General features: G+C 52.7%; 1 protein-coding gene across 1 annotated transcript in view; it reads right to left on the bottom strand.

The window, feature by feature from the left end:
• LOC117880531 (neurotrypsin-like) overlaps window positions 1-19574 on the bottom strand; it is a 31835-nt gene that overhangs the window by 7259 nt on the left and 5002 nt on the right. Inside the window, exons 3-12 of the mRNA XM_034776799.1 lie at window positions 18492-18728; window positions 16172-16295; window positions 14275-14450; window positions 13516-13663; window positions 7576-7754; window positions 7032-7173; window positions 5548-5750; window positions 4209-4350; window positions 3445-3650; window positions 1210-1288 (exon numbers count right to left, since the gene is read on the bottom strand). Of these exons, the coding sequence (XP_034632690.1) occupies window positions 1210-1288; window positions 3445-3650; window positions 4209-4350; window positions 5548-5750; window positions 7032-7173; window positions 7576-7754; window positions 13516-13663; window positions 14275-14450; window positions 16172-16295; window positions 18492-18728 (1636 nt within the window). The remainder of the gene's footprint in view (window positions 1-1209; window positions 1289-3444; window positions 3651-4208; window positions 4351-5547; window positions 5751-7031; window positions 7174-7575; window positions 7755-13515; window positions 13664-14274; window positions 14451-16171; window positions 16296-18491; window positions 18729-19574) is intronic.

Genomic DNA, 19574 nt, shown 5'->3' with positions numbered 1-19574 from the left:
GACCATAGCTGGCCCCCACTGGGACCCTGGGCCAGGGCTGCCCGGGGGGGAGGAGTGGGCAAGTGGGGCAATTTGCCCCAGGCCCCGCAGGGGCCCCACGAGCCCTGGCCCGGTGGCGGTCCGGGTCTTCGGCGGCATTTCAGCGGCGGGTCCTTCAGTGCTGCCGAAGACGTGGAGCGACTGAAGGGCCCCGTGCCGCCAAAATGCCGCCGAAGACCCGGACCGCCGCCGGGTGAGTACAAGCACCGCAGCTCTCCCGCTTTGCCCCAGGCCCCCTGAATCCTCTGGGCGGCCCTGCCCTGGGCACAACATCCCCCCACTTTTACAGATAGATACTGCAATACGGGATCACGGAGATTATTCCCCTGGTAATTTGTACTAACTAATTGGGCGCTGATGGCAGTTTAAACATATATCAATAACACACCTTGCTCCAGGCTGCTTTCTATTAGGAGACATTGGCTGTGAGAGGCATCCGTTAAAATCTGGGCCAGATCATCAGAGACCCAGAGTCATCCTGGGTGTTTTTTGGGTGGCCTGTGTATAATGAAAAGAACAGGAGTACTTGTGGCACCTTAGAGATTAACAAATTTATTTGAGCATAATCTTTTGTGGGCTACAACCCACTTCATCAGATGCTATGCCAAGCATCTGATGAAGTGGGCTGTAGCCCACGAAAGCTTATGCTCCAATAAATTTGTTAGTCTCTAAGGTGCCACAAGTACTCCTGTTCTTTTTGCTGATACAGACTAACACGGCTGCCACTCTGAAACCTGTGTATAATGAGTTAGCCCAGTGGCTCTGTTCCCAGGCAGAAAGCATTCCTGTCACTGAGAGCATTATCACAACTGGCATTAATTGCCCCTCATGATAGCCTCTGGCTGGGCCTCAGGCTGAATCTGCCATGGAGACTGAACCACTTGTACCCAAGTAGCAGGGGCAAAGCTTGCACAGCTGCAGCCCCTATCCTGTGAGTACATAGAGTTCAGTCTCCAGGGCTGCTGAGCCAGCAGCACAGAACAGAAAACAGCAGCATCCCCATTCTGGCCCACTATGGTATGTGGCTGTCCCAAGGAAACCTGCATCCTGTGGGAAGAAAATAGGGTTCTCAAAAACACCATTGCCTCTTGGCATGGCCTGCCACATCCCTGCCTCCTTGCAGGCAAGCTGGTGCCAGCTCTGCTCTCCCCAGCCATCAAAGGACAGTACCTGAGGGACTTGTTTCCACCAATTATCCTTTTCTTGCGACGGTGAAGCAAGTGCATCCCACACATGCCAGATGCTGAGCCTGCACAGCAAAACCAGAACAGTTAGGCAGCTAGGGTGACCAGACAGCAAGTGTGAAAAATCGGGACAGAGGGTGGGGGGTAATAGGCACCTATATAAGAAAAAGCCCCAAATATTGGAACTGTCCCTATAAAATAGGGACATCTGGTCACCCTATAGGCAGCCCCCCCTTTGCTTAACTGACAAGCATCAACCCACCACCCCCTGTTCCCTGGGGGGCCCTCATCCTCCAGGAAGTAGACTGGTCTGATTAAGAACTTTGTTGTGAAAGCCATATGTGCAGCACACTTGTTTCTGTGGGGCTGGTGAGAATGGTATTTGACCAGTACCGGGTTTACAATGGTGCCAGGCCCATGCTCAGAAGGGGCCCCAGCCCACTCCACTTGTGCTGCACTCTGACTCTGCTGTCCCTCCCTGGCGGGGAAGAAGAATAAACTCCCATCTGGCCACTAGCTCCCCTCCCCTTTGCCAACCCCCCACGGGGGCTTCTCTCTGCCCCTGGGAGATCAACAAGGTAGGAGCCGGTGTGGGGTGATGGGTGCCAGGAGCTGTGCACACTGGAGAGCAGCGTCTCCTCCCGGAGCTGGGTGTGTGGGGGGCCCCGGGCCAGAACTTCCATCCCCCTCGCAAGGCTGGACGCTCCTCCCCGCCTGCCCCAGCACCACTCAGGCTGGGGGTTGGAGTTGGATTGCGAAAGGGCTTTGGGAATGCGAGCTGCTTTGGGTCTGCTAGCCCCGGGGGGAAACCTGGGGTGCAGGGTGGGGGGAGTGGGTCTGTAGGGGGTGCTGGGCTCTGTGAGGGGGTGGAGGGCGCTGGGCAGTGGGGGAGGTTTGTGTGTTTTGGGGTGCTGGGCAGTGGGGGGTCTATGTGGGGTGCTGTGTAGTTGTGGAGGTGGGGCTGCAGGGGAAGGACAATGGGGGGTGGGGGAGATCTGTGTGTGTGTTGGGGCACTAGGGAGTGGGGGTTCTGTGTAGGGTGCTGGGCAATTGTGATGGGGCTGTGGGGGGGTGCTGGGCAGTTGTGGGGCTGGGGGGACACTAGGCAGGGATGATGGTGTGCAAGGCACTGCATTTCTGGTAGGGAGGCTCTGTGGGGGGGGGTCTCTGGGCAGGGGGGTGCTGGGCATAGTGGGTCGGGGGCACTGGGCATAGCAGTCTGTGGGGGGTCTCTGGATGGGGACGCTGGGCGTAGGGAGTTGGGGGCTGTTGGGCGCATGGCGGGGGGGGGCAGGGCTGTGTGGCACGGCATGAGCCCGCCCCCCCAAGGGGAAAGGGCCCACTGGCAGCATAGGGCCAGGTGGGCCTGTGTACGTCTGGCGACTGCCAGTTTGTAAACAGTGCCCTCACACTGGGCTGAGCAGAGTGGGGCCGCCCGCACCATGCCCCATTGCCCCTGGCCGGCCCCTACCTCCAGGGACCCGACCCCTCCACACCATGTTCCATTACCCCCATGGGGGCCCACAAATATGTTTGGCACTGGGCCCACAAAAGGTTAATCCGGCCCTGCCTTTGACTGGAGATGGTTATTCGCTGTGATTCTAGCTCCAAGCCTGGGGCAGGAGCCATTCAGCCCTTTCTGCAGAATCCACTTCCTCAGCCTGCTAGAGATCAAAGGGAGAGCACAGTTACTGCCACTCTGCACTGCACAATGGGGCAGAAACACTGGTGGCCTGGATTTCCTGCAGGCTCAGACGCACTATAAGGGGTGGAGCAGCAGGGTGGCTGTGGGCAGCGCACAGTGACTCCAGGCCACATTTCTAACAGAAGACACTGAGATAAGGGGAATAGCTGTACTAGCGGCTGGGAAGCTCACATCTGCTCAGTGCCAGCCTCTCCCCAGGGCCACCCAGAGGATTCCAGGGGCCTGGGGTCTTCAGTCATGGGGGTCCTTCCGCTCTGGGTCTTCGGGGCACTTCGGCGGCGGGTCCTGGAGCGAGTGAAGGACCCGCCGCTGAATTGCCGCCAAAGACTCGGAGTGGAAGGAGCTCTGGGTCTTTGGTAGCGGGTCCTTCACTCAGTGCCGCCGAAGACCTGCCAAAAACTCTCGTGGGGGCCCCTGCGGGATCCAGGGCCTGGGGCAGATTGCCCCACTTGCCCCCCCTCTGGGAGGCCCTGCCTCTCCCAGCAGGAGACTCTTCAGGGCAAGGGGCAGGAGCACCTGCGTTTCTGGTGTCCTGGGCCTTCTCTTCCATATAGTCGCAGATCACACCAGCATCTTCACTGTGCCAACAGTTGTGAATCTCATTGTCGGGTTTGACGCATTCCCCCAGTGTGCGCTCTGTGCCACTGCACTCCACGTTGTCTAGATGGATGGGGCCGTGCCCCTCCCCAAAATACGCCATCGTCCTGGCTTTTGCTGCGCCACTGCAACGAGAGAAGGGATGACCCATCTACACAGAGGGTACGTCTACACTGCAGCAGGGAGGTGTGGTTCACGCTTGGGTAGACAGACTCGCACTAAAAATAGCAGTGTAGCTAGGGGTAGCAGGAGCAGCAGCTCAGGCTACAGGCCCAAGTATGGACCCCAGGGGTCCAGGCAACTCTGTACCCAGGTGACTAGCCCAAGCTGCTGCCCAGGCAAACCCTGGCTATGCTGCTATTTTAGCATGCTAGCTTGAGCGGAGCTAACCTATGTCTGTCTAGTCAGGCTGGAAAGAACGGTCCCAGCTGTACTGTAGACATATCCTGAATGTGAAGCAAAAGACTCTTGTGGCAATAATATCGGTTTCTCTGCATAGACGTACACTATTCCAATCCTGCAGTATGCCCAGCACCCCACAGCTGCAGGGTGTGTGTCAGCGTATAGCTATCCTGTACACACAGCAATGCTCAAACATACAAAACAGCCCAAATCTCCCTCCTGGAGGACAAGGCAGAAGGAAATGACCCCTGCTTACAAGTTACACCGACCGATCCTCTTACCTGTAACCCAGCTGCCTGCAAACCACAACTGCATCCTTGTCTGTCCAGCCATCGTCGCAGACACTGCCCCACTGCCCATTCAGGAACACCTCTACCCGCCCCTCCTTGGTGCTCTCTCCATCTGCCAGCCGCACAGGGGGCCCTGCACAAGAATAAGCCCAGTGATCATAACAAAGGGAAATGCATCAAGTGAGACTTGGGGATCTGGACAGAAAGCTGAATCCCACAGAACTGACATCAGAAGCCAGGAAACACCAATAGTTCTATCTATAAAGCAGCGTCCACACTCTCCACCAATCACCACATCCCTGCTGAAGAAGTAGGGCACTGGGTGTAAGAAATTAATTTACCACAAGCTGAATAAAGAGGGGAACATGAAAAGGAAGAGAGGGGGGAAAGTTAATAAATATGGGGCCAACAGTGGGCATGCGCACATGCACCTTGGGAATAGAATGATGAGCTTATTTCAAGTGGGAAGAGAGACTTCCTCCCCCTGGGCAAGGTCAGAAAGTCCCGCTGTAAAGCCAAATGACAAAATCCAGCTGGAGAGTCAGGGTATGCCTGCTGTAGGGAAGGCCATGGGGAATAAGGCCTTGTGTACATGAGGAAATTGAACCAATTTAACTAAATCCATTTACATACCAATTTCATTAAATGGGTGTAACCCCCTTGCATGGACACTGATTTCAACTTAACAGCCCCTGATATCCATTTAGCCTAAGTCCATTTGTCTTTGCAAAGTCCTTGCACTGATTTAACAGTTTCTAAACTGGTTTAGTCAAAAGGGTACAATGTTCCTCTGTAAACAAGGTCTAAGCGTCTCACTACTGAGCAATGGGCAGCAGCTCCTCCTTCCGCAATTGCGGCTCCCAGGGTTTCATTTCTATTTACAAGGTGGAGTCACTGCCAGTGGAATTCACGCAGATTTGCAAAAGAAAACTGCACATAGGGAAGGGGGAGATAGGCCAGCACAGTGGGAAGGAGAAGTGTGAGGGTGGGATCATGGGCTTGGTGGGGACTTGAGAAGAACAGGCCAATGGCCATGCGGAACATGCCTTAGAAAATGTAATCTTTTAGCATCGGCAGGAAATGGTCACACTGTGCATCACGTTTAACATGTGGAACCATCAACTCGGTGGTCCGGCTACGGGATAACTAGGACTCTTCACAGCAGGTGCATAATCATAGGAGGAAGGCCACTGGAATCCCTTAATAAGCAACCTCATCCATGGAGCAGTCTGCAGGCTAGGAGAGCTCCCGCCCCTCCCTTAATCTCCAGAAGGGATAGAACAGTAAGCCATTCCCTGCACCCTCTATTGAAAGAGGAAGAGTAAGGTACCAGTAGTGTCTTCGATGATCTTATTGGTTTCAGGGGAGCATCGGACCCCCACATCTTCGGCATGCGAGCAGTCATGCTGCCCCCAGTTGCTGTGGGGACAGTCCAGGAAAGAGAACTCTGTGCCTGTACAAGCCATGTCGTCCAGTAGGATAAAGCCTTGGCCAGGTGTGTACTCCCCCTCAGACGCCAGGCTGGCAGGGCCACTAGGGGAAGGAAATGGAAAAGTACATCAAACATCATCTCTCACCACTCCCCAGAACCCTGCATGCTGACCCAACTCCCAGAGCTAGCTGGAGCCCTGTTTCCTCAAGAACCCGCACAGCCAAGGAGGCCAACATGGAGAAAAACTCGATGGTAAAGGAGACAAACCTTCCTAACCCATTCCATTGACTGACGTGACATGGGAGACAGTGTGGGAGGAGCCGGGACATCTCCATAGGCTCAGCTTCCCGGGGGACCTGATAAAACCAATCCACTGCTTGGTGTCCATCGGTCATACAATCACACTTGCATGTGCTTTGCAATTCTCACTAGGGGTTGCTTCACAGGTATGACACCAGGGGCCCAGCAGGAGCGAATGGGCAGGGAGAGGAGTTGTTCCTTTGCTAAAAAAAAAATCAACTTTAAGTATAAAATAGCCTATATTTCTATACTATTTTATGGACAAGATACACATACAGGAATTGTCTCACCCACCACTGAAATGCAGCCAACTCTGGAGTAGAACATGGCATCTGTTTAAAACTACAGAGCAGTTTAGGACAGGAAGTGAAAAACACGGTTTCCAGTTGAAACTGCAGGGAGAAATTTAGTTTGCCATTTTGCCAACTGTCTAACATGGAATTTGACAGGGACACCGGGTATCACCCCAATTCATACCAAAATGTGCAAGGGATCTTTAATGACTAGACTATTTTAGTTCTAAATCTCATCCAAAAGACAGCACTTCCCCACACCCCTTTGGGGCATCAGTTCAGTACTGGCTTAAAGGGAAGCACCATCTCCACAATCACAAATACCACTGCAATTTTCCTTGCAGGTCTCCCATTCAAGTACTGAGCCAGCTGAACCCATCTGAACTGAGAGCTGATGAGCCCACAGCCCAAGGTCATATGGCTGGATATGTAAGGAGTATCCTTTAGAAGCACAGATCTTTCTTTCTTTAATGGGAGGAATCCATGAAGGTGGCACCAGGCATGTACACTGCTCTCTAAGTGGGCTAGGGGCAGAGAGGCTCAAGCTTAGCATTCCCTAGAAAGGGGCACTGGCACTTGCCCCACTCTCTAACCTGGAAGGTACCAGAGAAAGGATTCACCATTCCCTGGAAAGGCTGGTAGCATGGAGATCAGCTCTCTAACAAAGCATGGGCAGGAGACGCTAAGGCCCAGCTTTCCCAGTGAGGGGACATGGCACCTAAACCTTTCCAATAGGGAACTTAGCCACCTGTAAAACCAGCTTCTCTAGAAATACCATCCTTCCAGTACCTGAAGCCCAGCTGCCTGCAGACCACCTGGGCACTAAGAGCCGTCCAGCCGTCATCACACACCGTGCCCCAGTCTCCCCTGTAATAAACCTCCACTCTCCCTTCGCTGGGGGTGCGGCCTCCTGCCAGCCTGACCGTGCCCTCTGCAGGGGACAGGAGAGGAAAAGGCAAGCAATTAGTAAAGGAGAAAGGAACCAATCCCCAGCCCCACCTCTGCTGACAGCTGTGTGCAGTCTGAGAGCGGGAAGAGAGAGCAAGTGCATGTTAGACTCAGCAGAGGAGCACCCTATTACTTTGCAGAAAGGCCTCGCAGACGCGCTCGCCCACAAGGCACAGGCGAGGACTCCCCTTGGCCTCTGCTGCACCCATGCAAGACAGTGGAAAGGCTACATTGTCTGGCTCTGAGTTGCTCCTGCCTCTGCCCCACTTTCCGCCCAGCGGGAAAGAGGTGCCTGCGCTGGAAGGAGGACAGACTATATGTTGAGAGGATTGTGGAATACAGGGGTGGGACAGGATGCACAGGGGGAGGTGGGGTGGATCTGTACCTGTGAAGGGATCACAGGACACTCCCGCATCCTCAATGTGATCACAGTTTTGCTGTCCCCAGTTATTCTTCTTGCACTGGTCCAGTGACAGCTCGTTCCCTGAGCACTCCACTTCATCCAGCAGGATTGGGCCAGAGCCCTGCCCGTAGTGAGCCCACGACAAGGCCTTTGGAGTCCCACTACAGAGGACACAGACACACACAGAGGGAGGGAAGATACACCTCCCCCCGCCCCCACCCTCACCTACAGTGGGACACAAAGTCTTGTGCATAGGGATGCTACCTTGGTTGGGGCCCTAGTTACAGCAAGGGGGCTGGCAGTCCGGGATTCTCCAGCTAATTCCACACCTCTCTGCATTTCAGTCACAGTGACCTGCCCATTGACTAGCCCAATGTGAAACCTCAGTATCTCAAAGGCAGGTTTTGCAATTGGTACATGACAGTAAATAAGTAAAATCCATTTATTCATGTCTGAACATTGGTGACATGATTACATCATATCCTGGCAATTTGCTGGCAACGTGGATGACCCAGAAACATGGCAGGTCAATGAGACAATCACATTTCAACAGCAGGGATGGGCAAAACTCAAACACCCAGGGCCAAGATTTTCAAAAATCAAATCTACAGTTAGGCTCCAAAGTCTCTATTTAGGCACCTCTCTAAGGCCTGGTCTACACTAGGCGTTTATGTCGAAGTTAGCGCCGTTACATCGAATTAACTCTGCACCCGTCCACACTGCGATGCTATTTAGTTCGACATAGAGGTCTCTTTAATTCGACTTCTGTACTCCTCCCCGACGAGGGGAGTAGCGCTAAATTCGACATGGCCATGTCGAATTAGGCTAGGTGTGGATGGAAATCGACGCTAATAGCTCCGGGAGCTATCCCACAGTGCACCACTCTGTTGATGCTCTGGACAGCAGTACGAGCTCGGATGCTCTGACCAGCCACACAGGAAAAGCCCCGGGAAAATTTGAATTTGAATTCCTTTTCCTGTCTGGCCAGTTTGAATCTCATTTCCTGTCTGGACATCGTGGCGATCACAGCAGCACTGGCCACGATGCAGAGCTCTCCAGCAGTGATGGCCGTGCAGTCTGTGAATAGAAAGAGGGCCCCAGCATGGACTGATCGGGAAGTCTTGGATCTCATCGCTGTGTGGGGCGATGAGTCCGTGCTTTCTGAGCTGCGCTCCAAGAAACGGAATGCAAAGATCTATGAGACGATCTCAAAAGACATGACAGAGAGAGGGTACAGCCGGGATGCAACACAGTGCCGCGTGAAAATCAAGGAGCTGAGACAAGGCTACCAGAAGACCAAAGAGGCAAACGGACGCTCTGGATCCCATCCCCAGACATCCCGTTTCTACGAGGCACTGCATTCCATCCTCGGTGCGGCCGCCACCACTACCCCACCAGTGACCGTGGACTCTGAGGATGGGATAGTCTCCACGGCCGGTTCCTCGGACATGTTAGGGGACGGGGAAGATGAGGAAGGAGATGAGGAGGGCGAGGCAGTCGGCAGCGCTCACAACGCTGATTTCCCCGACAGCCAGGATCTCTTCATCACCCTTACAGAGATCCCCCACGAAGCGTCCCCAGCCGTTACCCCGGACACAGAATCTGGGGAAGGATCAGCCAGTAAGTGTTGTAAACATCTAAACATTTATTTTTAACAGAACAGGAATATTAACAATTAAAAGAATGGGTTGTTCATGATTACTGTGCCCTAGGCGCTTAACGGTTTAGTCATGGGCAGTGCAAGTTTTGAAAAAAAATCTAGCAATGTCCGGTTTTCCGTGATTGTCCTGCACAAGCCGCTCTACTGTTTATTCCCTGCTACTGCAGCTACAGTAAAATGCGGTCTATATGTGCGGGGATAGAGCAGTAATCCTCCTGGGACATCTCGATGAAGCTCTCCTGGAGGTAATTGGAAAGCCGTTGCATGAGGTTCCTGGGGAGAGCGGCCTTATTGGGTCCTCCGAAGTACGACACGTTGCCGCGCCACGAGACTATCAAGTACTCGGGAATCATTGCTCTGCACAGCAGGGCGGCATACGGCCCTGGTCTTTGGAGGCTTTCCCGGAGCATTCTCTCTCTCTCGCTCTCAGAGATCCTCATCAGGGTGATGTCGCCCATGGTGACCTGCTTTGAATTAGGTAGGGGAATGTTAGTGTTGGGACCGCTTGCTCGTTCCTTTACAGAACTGTAACCGCTGGTTTGCAGCCACGCGGTGGAGGCGGGAGAGGGGCAGCCGAAAGGGATCGTTCCCAGGGACAGCCGCGAGGGGGTGGGACAGGGGCAGAGTTCCCGCTTGCCGGATTGCTGGCAGCAGGGACTGACATTGCTTTAAATGTGAAATGAGGCCAGTGGTAATATAAAAGTTTTAAACTGCCACAAGTCTACGGCTTACCATGTCTGCCTGCAACAGAAATTCCGTTGTGCTACCCCGCTTCTCAAATGTGCTGTGCAAGACCCCAGGCACTGAATGCGAAGGCCGAGAATTCGACCTTGTGCTGAGTGCGCATGTGATAGGTGCTGTGCATGGTCTTGTTCACAGAGAAAGACTATGTTCTTTGTTCACAACTACATTTATCTTTCTGAGGAATTCACTCCCTTTTTCCCATTTCCACAGCCCCATCTGCGACTGTCTTACAACCTAGCCTGGCATCACACTCCCAGAGGCTAGCGCGGATTAGGCATAGGAAGAAGAGGACACGGGAGGACATGTTCTCTGAGCTTATGGCCTGTTCCCAAGCCCAGGCAGCACAGCAGACCCAGTGGCGGGAGAAATTGACCCAAATGCACCAAGCAAACATGGATCGGGAGGAGAGGTGGCGGCAGGAAGACCAGCAGGTGACTCAAACGCTGCTTGGACTACTGAGGGAGCAAACAGACACGCTCCGGCGCCTTGTGGATGTTCTGCAGGAACGGAGGCAGGAGGACAGAGCCCCGCTGCAGTCCATCTCTAACCGCCCTCCCCCGCCACCAAGTCCCATACCCACCTCACCCAAAAGTGCAAAGAAGGAGAGGCGGCAGAGTCCCTGCTAACTCTCACTCCACCCCTGCAGAGAGCTCTAGTAGCAGAAGGCTCTCATTCCCCAAAATTTGAAAAGTTCTTTCCTTCCCGCCTGACACAAGCCCCCGTCCAAGTTTCACCTCCCAGTTCCATGTGTGGTTGATAATAAAAAATACGTTTCTGTTAAATACTGTTTCAATCATGTTCTTTTGGAGGAGGAGGGGAAAGGGGGTTGGTAATTGGACAGGACAGTCACCTTTGGCAGGGTACATAGGCGAGGGCAGGCACAGCAGCAGGGCACATACACAGTGCAGTGATGCAGTGACTAGTTACCCTGGTTAGTCTGGGAGGTTGTTTTCATGTTATGTGGTGGGGGGTGGGTTGCTCTGTGACTTTGTGGCGGGGGAGGGCAGTTACAGATCTTAAGCGGCGGTCCTTATGCAGGATCACAGAGCCACGCAGCAGGGGATCTGTAAACGTCCTCCCCCTGCCACAAAGTCACATAGCCCCCCCATACACACAGTCCCGATCAGGAGGGGTGACAGGCTCTGTTGAAACAACCATCCCACCGCAGCGGAGCCTGTCAATCCTTGAGTTCAGAAGCTTCATTCGCGTCACTACACTACACCCGCTCCGCAGCACAGTCTGCGTCCCAGTTTTAAAAAATTCCCGCGAAAACAGTATTAAAGAAAACGGTGTGCATTAACAAAGTAGAACTATTTTTATTTCGAAACATGTGTTGGAAGGGGGGTGAAGGGGGTATGTAACTGGATAGGATAGTCAACATTGACTGGGTAAGGAAACGGGGGCAGGTTCAGCTTCTCTGTACACAAACTTTAAAGTCACAGGTTACCCTGCTCACTAAGGAACTTTGCTTTCAAAGCCTCCCGGATGCACAGCGCTTCCCGCTGCTCTCTTCTAATCGCCCGGCTGTCTGGCTGTGCGTAATCAGCAGCCAGGCTATTTTCCTCAACCTCCCACCCCGCCATAAAGGTCTCCCCCTTGCTCTCACAGAGATTGTGGAGCACACAGCAAGCTGCTATAACAATGGGGATATTGGTTTCGCTGAGATCACAGCGAGTCAGTAAGCTTCTCCATCTCCCCTTGAGACGGCCAAAAGCACACTCCACCACCATTCTGCACTTGCTCAGCCGGTAGTTGAAGAGTTCTTTTTCAGTGTCCAGGGCGCCAGTATAGGGCTTCATGAGCCAGGGCATTAGCGGGTAGGCTGGGTCCCCGAGGATGACTATAGGCATCTCCACATCCCCAACAGTTATTTTGTGGTCCGGGAAGTAAATACCTTGTTGCAGCCGTCTAAACAGACCAGAGTTCCTGAAAACATGAGCGTCATGAACCTTGCCCGGCCATCCCACGTAGATGTTGGTAAAACGTCCCCTGTGGTCCACCAGTGCTTGCAGCACCATGGAAAAGTAGCCCTTTCGGTTAATGTACTGGGTGGCCTGGTGGTCCGGTGCCAGGATAGGGATGTGAGTTCCATCTATGGCCCCACCGCAGTTTGGGAATCCCATCGCTGCGAAGCCATCTATGATCGCCTCCACGTTTCCCAGGGTCACTACCTTTGGCAGCAGTACATCAACGATTGCCTTCGCTACTTGCATCACAACAACCCCCACGGTAGATTTGCCCACCCCAAACTGGTTCGCGACTGACTGGTAGCTGTCTGGCGTTGCAAGCTTCCAGAGGGCTATGGCCACTCGCTTCTGTACACTCAGTGCAGCTCGCAACCGGGTGTCATTGCGCTTCAGGGCAGGGGACAGCAACTCACAAAGTTCCAGGAAAGTTCCCTTCCGCATGCGAAAGTTTCGCAGCCACTGGGATTCATCCCAGACCTGCAGCACTATGCGGTCCCACCACTCAGTGCTTGTTTCCCGTGCCCAGAATCGCCGTTCCACGGCATCAACATGACCCATTGCCATCGTGATGTCCTCGGCGCTGGGTCCCCTGCTTTCTGAGAGGTCTGTGCTACTCTCAGACTTCAGGACATCACCGCGGTGCCGTAGCCTCCTCGCCTGACTTTTCTGCATCTGCCTCAGGGAAACCTGTATGATAAGCTGCGAGGCGTTGAGAGCGGCCACAACTGCAGCGATGGTCGCAGCGTGCTCCATGCTCGCAGTGCTGTGGCGTCCGCGCTGTCAATGACTGGAAAAGTGCGCGAACTGATTTCCCGCCGGCGCTTTCAGGGAGGGAGGGCGGGAGTGATGGACGGATGACGACAGTTACCCAAAAGCACCCTCGACACATTTTGTTACCCAGAAGGCATTGCCGGCTACACCCAGAATTCCAATGGGCAGAGGGGACTGCGAGAACTGTGGGATAGCTGACCACAGTGCACCGCTTCGAATGTCGACGCTTTCACCGTTAGTGTGGACTCACAAAGTCGAATTACTGTCCTTAGTGTGGACACACACGTTCGACTTTGCAATATCGATTCCAAAAATTCGATGCAAGTAAATTCGAACTACTCTCGTAGTGTAGACAAGGCCTTAGTGACCTGAGTTTCAGGGGTGCTGAGCACCTAGCAGCTCCCATAAAAGCACTGAAAAGTCTAGAGGAAGATGAATAGGAGCTACCTCTACCTCTCATGTGGCACAAGAACAAAGGGACAGTCAGTGAAACTGAAAGGCAATCCAATTAAAACTGATCAAAGTCAATATGCACCATTCACATGTGGCAGGTGGAGCACATTGCTGCAAGGTATTACTGAGGCTAAGTGATTGGAAGGATTCATCAAAGGACTAGACATTTACATGGATGACAAGAACATCCTCCCTCTGACACAGCTGCTGCTGGCCACTGTGGGAGATGGGACCCTGAGCTGGATAGACCATGGGTCTGATCTACCCTGGCAATTCTTATGTCCCAAAGTCTCCCCAAACCCCATCACCAGCCAGAAGGGTACTTACCTGAACCCCAGTTGCCTGCAAACCACCTCGGCATCCCGGTCGTCCCATTGGTCATCACAGATGGTGCCCCACCTGCCGTCATGGTAGACCTCCACTCGCCCCTCAAAGCTCTCCTTTCCCCCAGCCAGCCGCAGCGGGGCCCCGGCACCTGCTCTTCAGAAAAGGGAGCAAGCAGAAGAGAGAGAGTGCATCTGATGGCTGGGGATGCAGACCCATTACAGGGCTTCAGGATGCACCAGCACCTGCCCTGGCCTCTCCCAGCCACCTCTGAACACTAGTGACTGTGCTGTTAGCCCTCCCCTAGTGGTGGGGGGGGCTGTTTGCCAAGAGATGGCTCACCAAAGGCGAGCCCAGGCACAGATGTTCAAGGGACGTCGATGAGCAGGGGCTATGCTCCCTGGGCAGAGGCCTGGCTCAGGGAACCCCTACTGAGGGCGAGGGGCTGCTCACTGCTGACATTTTCCACTGTTTTATGAACAGATTGTGGGAGAAGTGGAGCAGCTCCCTTCTGCCCCCACATGCCTCCCCTCTGGGTGCTCAGGGCTGGGAGGGGCTGGTTGTTCCTCAGCTGGAAACCGGAGCCCATTTTTACAGCAGTAAGTAGCCCAAGCCGAACCTGCATCATCTTGTCCATTGCTGCAACTTTACCAGCTGGGATTTTATATCCTGGTGGCAACACTGTGAATTGGGTCACTTGGCCCTGAGAGATGGGGGTCCCCTCCACATGTTTTCTCCCAGCTCCCTTCCCTGGGGATTTACCTGCAGGAGGAACGCACTCTGCTGCTGCGATTCCCTGGTTACAGGCTCTGGATGTAGCTTCCTGGTAGCCACACTGCAGCAGGGCCTTCTCATCCCCATGGCAGTTTGCCGACTGCAGATGGAGTGGAACTGGTCCCAAGGCAGCATGGCTGTTCTTCCCAGCTGTGCCTATCTCACTGAGCAAAGAGAGGAGAGCACAAGGACAATACTAGCATTTCTGGCACTGTCTGAGTCACCATCCCCCCTCACTGTCACTCACACATTTTCATGTGGTGCCTGTAACCTGAACTTAAATCGGACCCCAGCCATGATGTACTGTATACGCACCAAGCCCAAAGAGGCGGGCATGCACCCAGGGCTGCCATCTGAAATCAAGTGGCAAGCCACCAATGGGCACAGAGGCCTTCCCCATTCCCAGCAGCTGCTGCGGAAGACATAAGGATGTCATGCAGAGAGGATCATGTCTCAAAGGCAGAAAGTAGTGAGAGCAGGTGGGTCTAAAAGGATCTGCTCATCAAGCTAGTGATAAAGAACGAGGCACAGAAACAAAGAGCGGGGAGAGGAGCAGGGCTGATTCTCTGCAGGATGGGTTCGCAAGGAGGCATATGATGACCCATCCTCCACTCTGGACAGATGAGTCCTGAAACTTCTTCTATTTGTAACGTGGGGCCTGGGCTGGAAGAGAATTCAAATCACTGCTCTTAAGGAAGGCTTGGCAAGCGGCTTCTCCAGGGGACACTGGCAGCTCTGTAGAACCGTGTTACAGGACCCTGACAGGTTTTGCTCTTTGTGGAGTTTGTCAGCTGTAGGTTGTCTTAAAGTGCAGCTGTGCTCATTTCCACTGGCCTCAGTTATCATAAACGCAAGGCTGCGGGTAAGTCATGGGCATTCCTTTTATTTTCATGTTCATGTGGATGTTAGTGGTTCCTGAATGACCCTCTTCTTTTCTTTCCTTCCTTCCTTCTTTCCTTCCTTCAGGTAGAAGCCCTGCCCCCAACTCAGGTACATCACCAGGGGGTGGGGCCAGCTGCTTGAAGGGAGGGCAGCAATCCCTGAGATGGGGCAAGTTCAGGAGGAGACAGGAGCATGTTTCTCCTCCCCCTGGAGAATCTGGGGCAGTGCTGAAACACCACCCTGAATGCTCGGCAGGCATTGAGCCCCCTTCATAAGGAGAGAATCCCCTCCTCCCTTCCAAATCAGGGGCAGCTCAGCAGACTGACTGTTGAAACCCCAGTGCTAAGCATAAGCTCCTGGCTCTTCCCACAGAACTGGTGGCACTGTGTCGGCACTCCCCTTCTGGGGGCCCTTTGAGCTTTTCACTGGGTCCTCCAAGGTGATGAACGCTGCTTTGCCAGGTCACTAGCCAGCACCACTCCCAGGGGATACAAAATTCAGTAGAAACCTTCTAGGCCAAGGCCAAAACCGTCCTGCCACACAGGCAGCCTTTGTGCCAAGTTGCTCCTTTTTCAGGAAGGCTGCAGGTTCCAGAGAGAGGGGCCAGGCCTCCCTGGCAGGAAGAGGAGCCAGTCTCTCGCCTGCTGCGGGAGCAGAGCCAATGGGATTTTCACCATTATTTCATGTTGCAAGGCAGGTGGGGGGTGCCAGTGTGAATTAGCAAAGCTCCTTCCTTCTCCTGTTCCGGTGGGAGGGGAAAGGGATGGGGCTTGGGACGGAATCTCTCAGAGAAACTCACTGAGCTTTGATAGTCTAGACTCTCTTCTTGCCAGTGGTGATTGGGAGTCTGGATAGGGGATGGGCCATGGCCACAGAAGGAAAACAGCAGTGTACATTAAGCACTGCTAACTGGGAGACCAGGGGACAGAGCAAATTCAGACACCAAGGAGACAGAGACTGTTCTTTGCGGGTGATCCCTGGAATCTGCCTCTGAAGTTCCTACCTGACTCCCAGCTGCCTGCAGACCACACTGGCATCCCAGTCTGTCCAACGGTCAGCACAGATGGTGCCCCAGAGTCCGCTGAAGTATAGCTCCACCCTGCCGCCTTCAGACAGCCGCACAGCACCTTCCGAAAGAAAGACTCTGATGCCAAAGTGCTCCCTGCTGCACTCTCAGCAGCCATGCATGCTGCTCAGGCCCTGTGCGAGGTGGCTCTGGAAACGGGCTGGACACCCTGATTTCCCATGCTGTGGCTGAGCTGAAACTCCTACACTGAGACACTTGATTGTGTATCCAATCAGGAATTTTGAATGTGCACTAGACTGTCCCCAAGGTCAATGGCCCCACAGGAAGTAGTATGACTAGAGGGCTAGTAACAGTGGGCTGTTCCTCTGCGATTGCACCAGGAAAAGGGGGAGGCAGGAATTCACTCCCTTTAAATTGCTACAATAGAACAGATCTCCATCAACACCTGGAGAGCTCCTCACCCCACTGAGAGTTACTGGGAAGGGCCTGCCCTCCATCCCCACCTCACCCCACCCCACCTCACCCACATGCTTTGAGCACTGGGACAGAAACACACAGCTATACCCTGCTGGCCTCAAATAGAAATGGCTTTGAGGAAAAAGAAAGTGACACAGGAGGGAGAGGCAGGCATAGGCCCCACCCACATGAGGCACCTCTCATTTGGAGGAAGCCATATTTAAAAGTGTTTGCGTTGGCGGGAGAAGGTGGAGCCTAGTTTTGTTAAAATGGTATTTTTAAAAGGGGGTAGAAATACTGTTTCTTAACACAATGCAAATAAGGCTGTGAGGCCAAATGTTCAAGGGCTCGGCACCCACAACTGGGGCCAGATTTTCTAAAGGGCTCAGCTCTCATTTAGGCACTGAAATAAGGGGCTTCCCTTGTGACACTAATAGCCAGATTTTCACAAAAGGCCCGCTTCTATATATTTCTTCCATACACTGCTATAGTTACACTAGTATAATTACACTGCTGTAAAGCTGATCTCCACTAGGACCTTTCATTGGCATAGTTATGTCTCTAAGGGGGGTGAACAATCCACACAGACATAGCTATGCTAACTTAACCCCTAGGAAATCTTCCGTCAACCTAGCTACCACCTCTCAAGGAGGTGGATTAACTACAGCGATGGGAGAACCCCTCCCATCACTGTAATGAGTGTCTACACTGAAGTTGCGCCCCTGTAGCACTTTAAGTGTAGACATACCCAGAGTTAAACTGCTATAGTTATACTGGTATAGCTCCCATGTGGACACTCAGGCTTTGTCTACACTGGCATTTTTGTCGGTCAGGGGTGTGAAAAAACGTCCCCCTGACCGACATAAGTTTCATCGACAAAAATGCAGGTGTGGATAGCGCTGTGTCAGCAGGAGAGGCTCTCCTGCCGACGTAGCTAATGCTGCTTGTTCAGGGAGATTTAATTATGTTGGCAGGAGAGTTCTCTCCTGGGAAGCTGGAACAATTTGTATAGTGGGGGTGCTGAATCATTAAACCAAACTGTAAACCCTGGATATGATGGAAACCACTTCAAGCCAGGCGCTGCAGCAGCATCTCTAGTTCCAGTGCCTATGCTTTCTTCTGCTGACAAGGAGAGGGGAGACCTTATAGTGGTACAGCTGTGCTGCTGTAAGGTCCATAGTGTAGACATAGCCTCAGACTCCAGAACAAGGGCGTTTATACTTAAAATGCTGCAGCACCACCACTGTAGAGTTTCAGTGAAGATGCTACTTACCCCAACAGGAGAGGTTCTCCCGTCAGCGTCGGTAATCCACCTCCCCGAGAGGCCATAGCTAGGTTAACGAGGGAATTCTCCCATTAACCTAGCACTGTCTACACCGGGGTTTAGGTCGGTTCAATTGCGTTGTTCAGGGGGGTGGATTTTTCACACCCCTAAACAAAATATTTATAGCTACCTAACTTCCTAGTGTGGACCAGGCCTAAGAGTGGCTTCTTTTGACTTTAGCTTATGTCGCTTTGGAAGCAGTTTAAGCTAAGCGGAGAAAGATGCTTTTATACTGGCATAAGAGTGTCCACACTGGGGTTATAAATTCACACCTCACCTTAGACCTGTATAATTTTCTCATTGAGACAAGTCCTTAGTTAGTGGCCTAAACTGAAGCCAAACTTTTCTGAAAATTCTGACCAACTATTGTGCTGTGCTCATCGCTCTGGGTCCAACACCATGCTGTATGCATCTTGGCACCTCCACCGTCCCTCTCCCCTCACCCCCCGCCCGCCCATGGGTAAGGTCTGAGAGCACGCAGCCAAGACCCTAACAGCGATGCTGAGGGGTACTTACCCTGGTTACAGTCACAACTGGCCCAGCCAATTGCTCCAGAAGCAAGCCGGTAGAAGCACCAAGGTGTGGCTCCCCTGTCTGGATTTCTGCAGTAGTTGTGGTTCCCTAAGCCCCGGTCTGGGTACTGCTGGACATAATCAGGGAACTCTGCCCAATTCAAACATTCTGACCCAGACTCAGTGACAGCCAATGAGCCATTGTAATACCCGAGGGGCCCAACGCCACACAAGCCGGACCCTGGAGACAGAAAGGAAGCTTTCAGGATGGCTTGCTGCCAAGAAGGGCTTGGATAAAGCCAGTATGTGTCACATAACAACCCTCTTCTGCTGGATCCTTCCATTTCTGCAACATTGAACCTTCATTTTCTTTTACAAATCAAGATTCTCTGCCCTGGGGTTGTGAAGAAAGCCTTGTAAATGTGATCTGATCAAATGTTTCCTGAAAAATAATAGCATTGAGAGCTGTGAACTCCCCCATCATCTGAAATGAGTGATAGAGATAGAGAATAAGACAGAGAATATATTATTGCCCTTTTATAAATCCATGGTACGCCCACATCTTGAATACTGCGTACAGATGTGGTCTCCTCATCTCAAAAAAAGATATACTGACATTAGAAAAGGTTCAGAGAAGGGCAATTAAAATGATTAGGGGTTTGGAAAGGGTCTCATATGAGGAGAGATTAAAGAGGCTAGGACTTTTCAGCTTGGAAAAGAGGAGACTAAGGGGGGGGATATGATAGAGGTATATAAAATCATGAGTGATGTGGAGAAAGTAGATAAGGAAAAGTATTATAATACTAGTTCTTGTATTATTCCCATAATACAAAAACTAGGGGCTACCAGATGAAATTAATGGGCAGCAGGTTTAAAACAAATAAAAGGAAGTTCTTCTTCACACAGCGCACAGTCAACTTGTGGAACTCCTTGCCTGAGGAGGTTGCGAAGGCTAGGACTATAACAGAGTTTAAAAGAGAACTGGATAAATTCATGGAGGTTAAGTCCATTAATGGCTATTAGCCAGGATGGGTAAGGAATGGTGTCCCTAGCCTCTGTTTGTCAGAGAGTGGAGATGGATGGCAGG

The sequence above is a fragment of the Trachemys scripta genome, chromosome 7 (genome assembly GCF_013100865.1).
Source record: "Trachemys scripta elegans isolate TJP31775 chromosome 7, CAS_Tse_1.0, whole genome shotgun sequence".
Lineage (NCBI taxonomy): Eukaryota > Metazoa > Chordata > Testudines > Emydidae > Trachemys > Trachemys scripta.
Note: the sequence above shows the minus strand (reverse complement) of the source record. Positions and strands in the feature narration are given on the sequence as shown.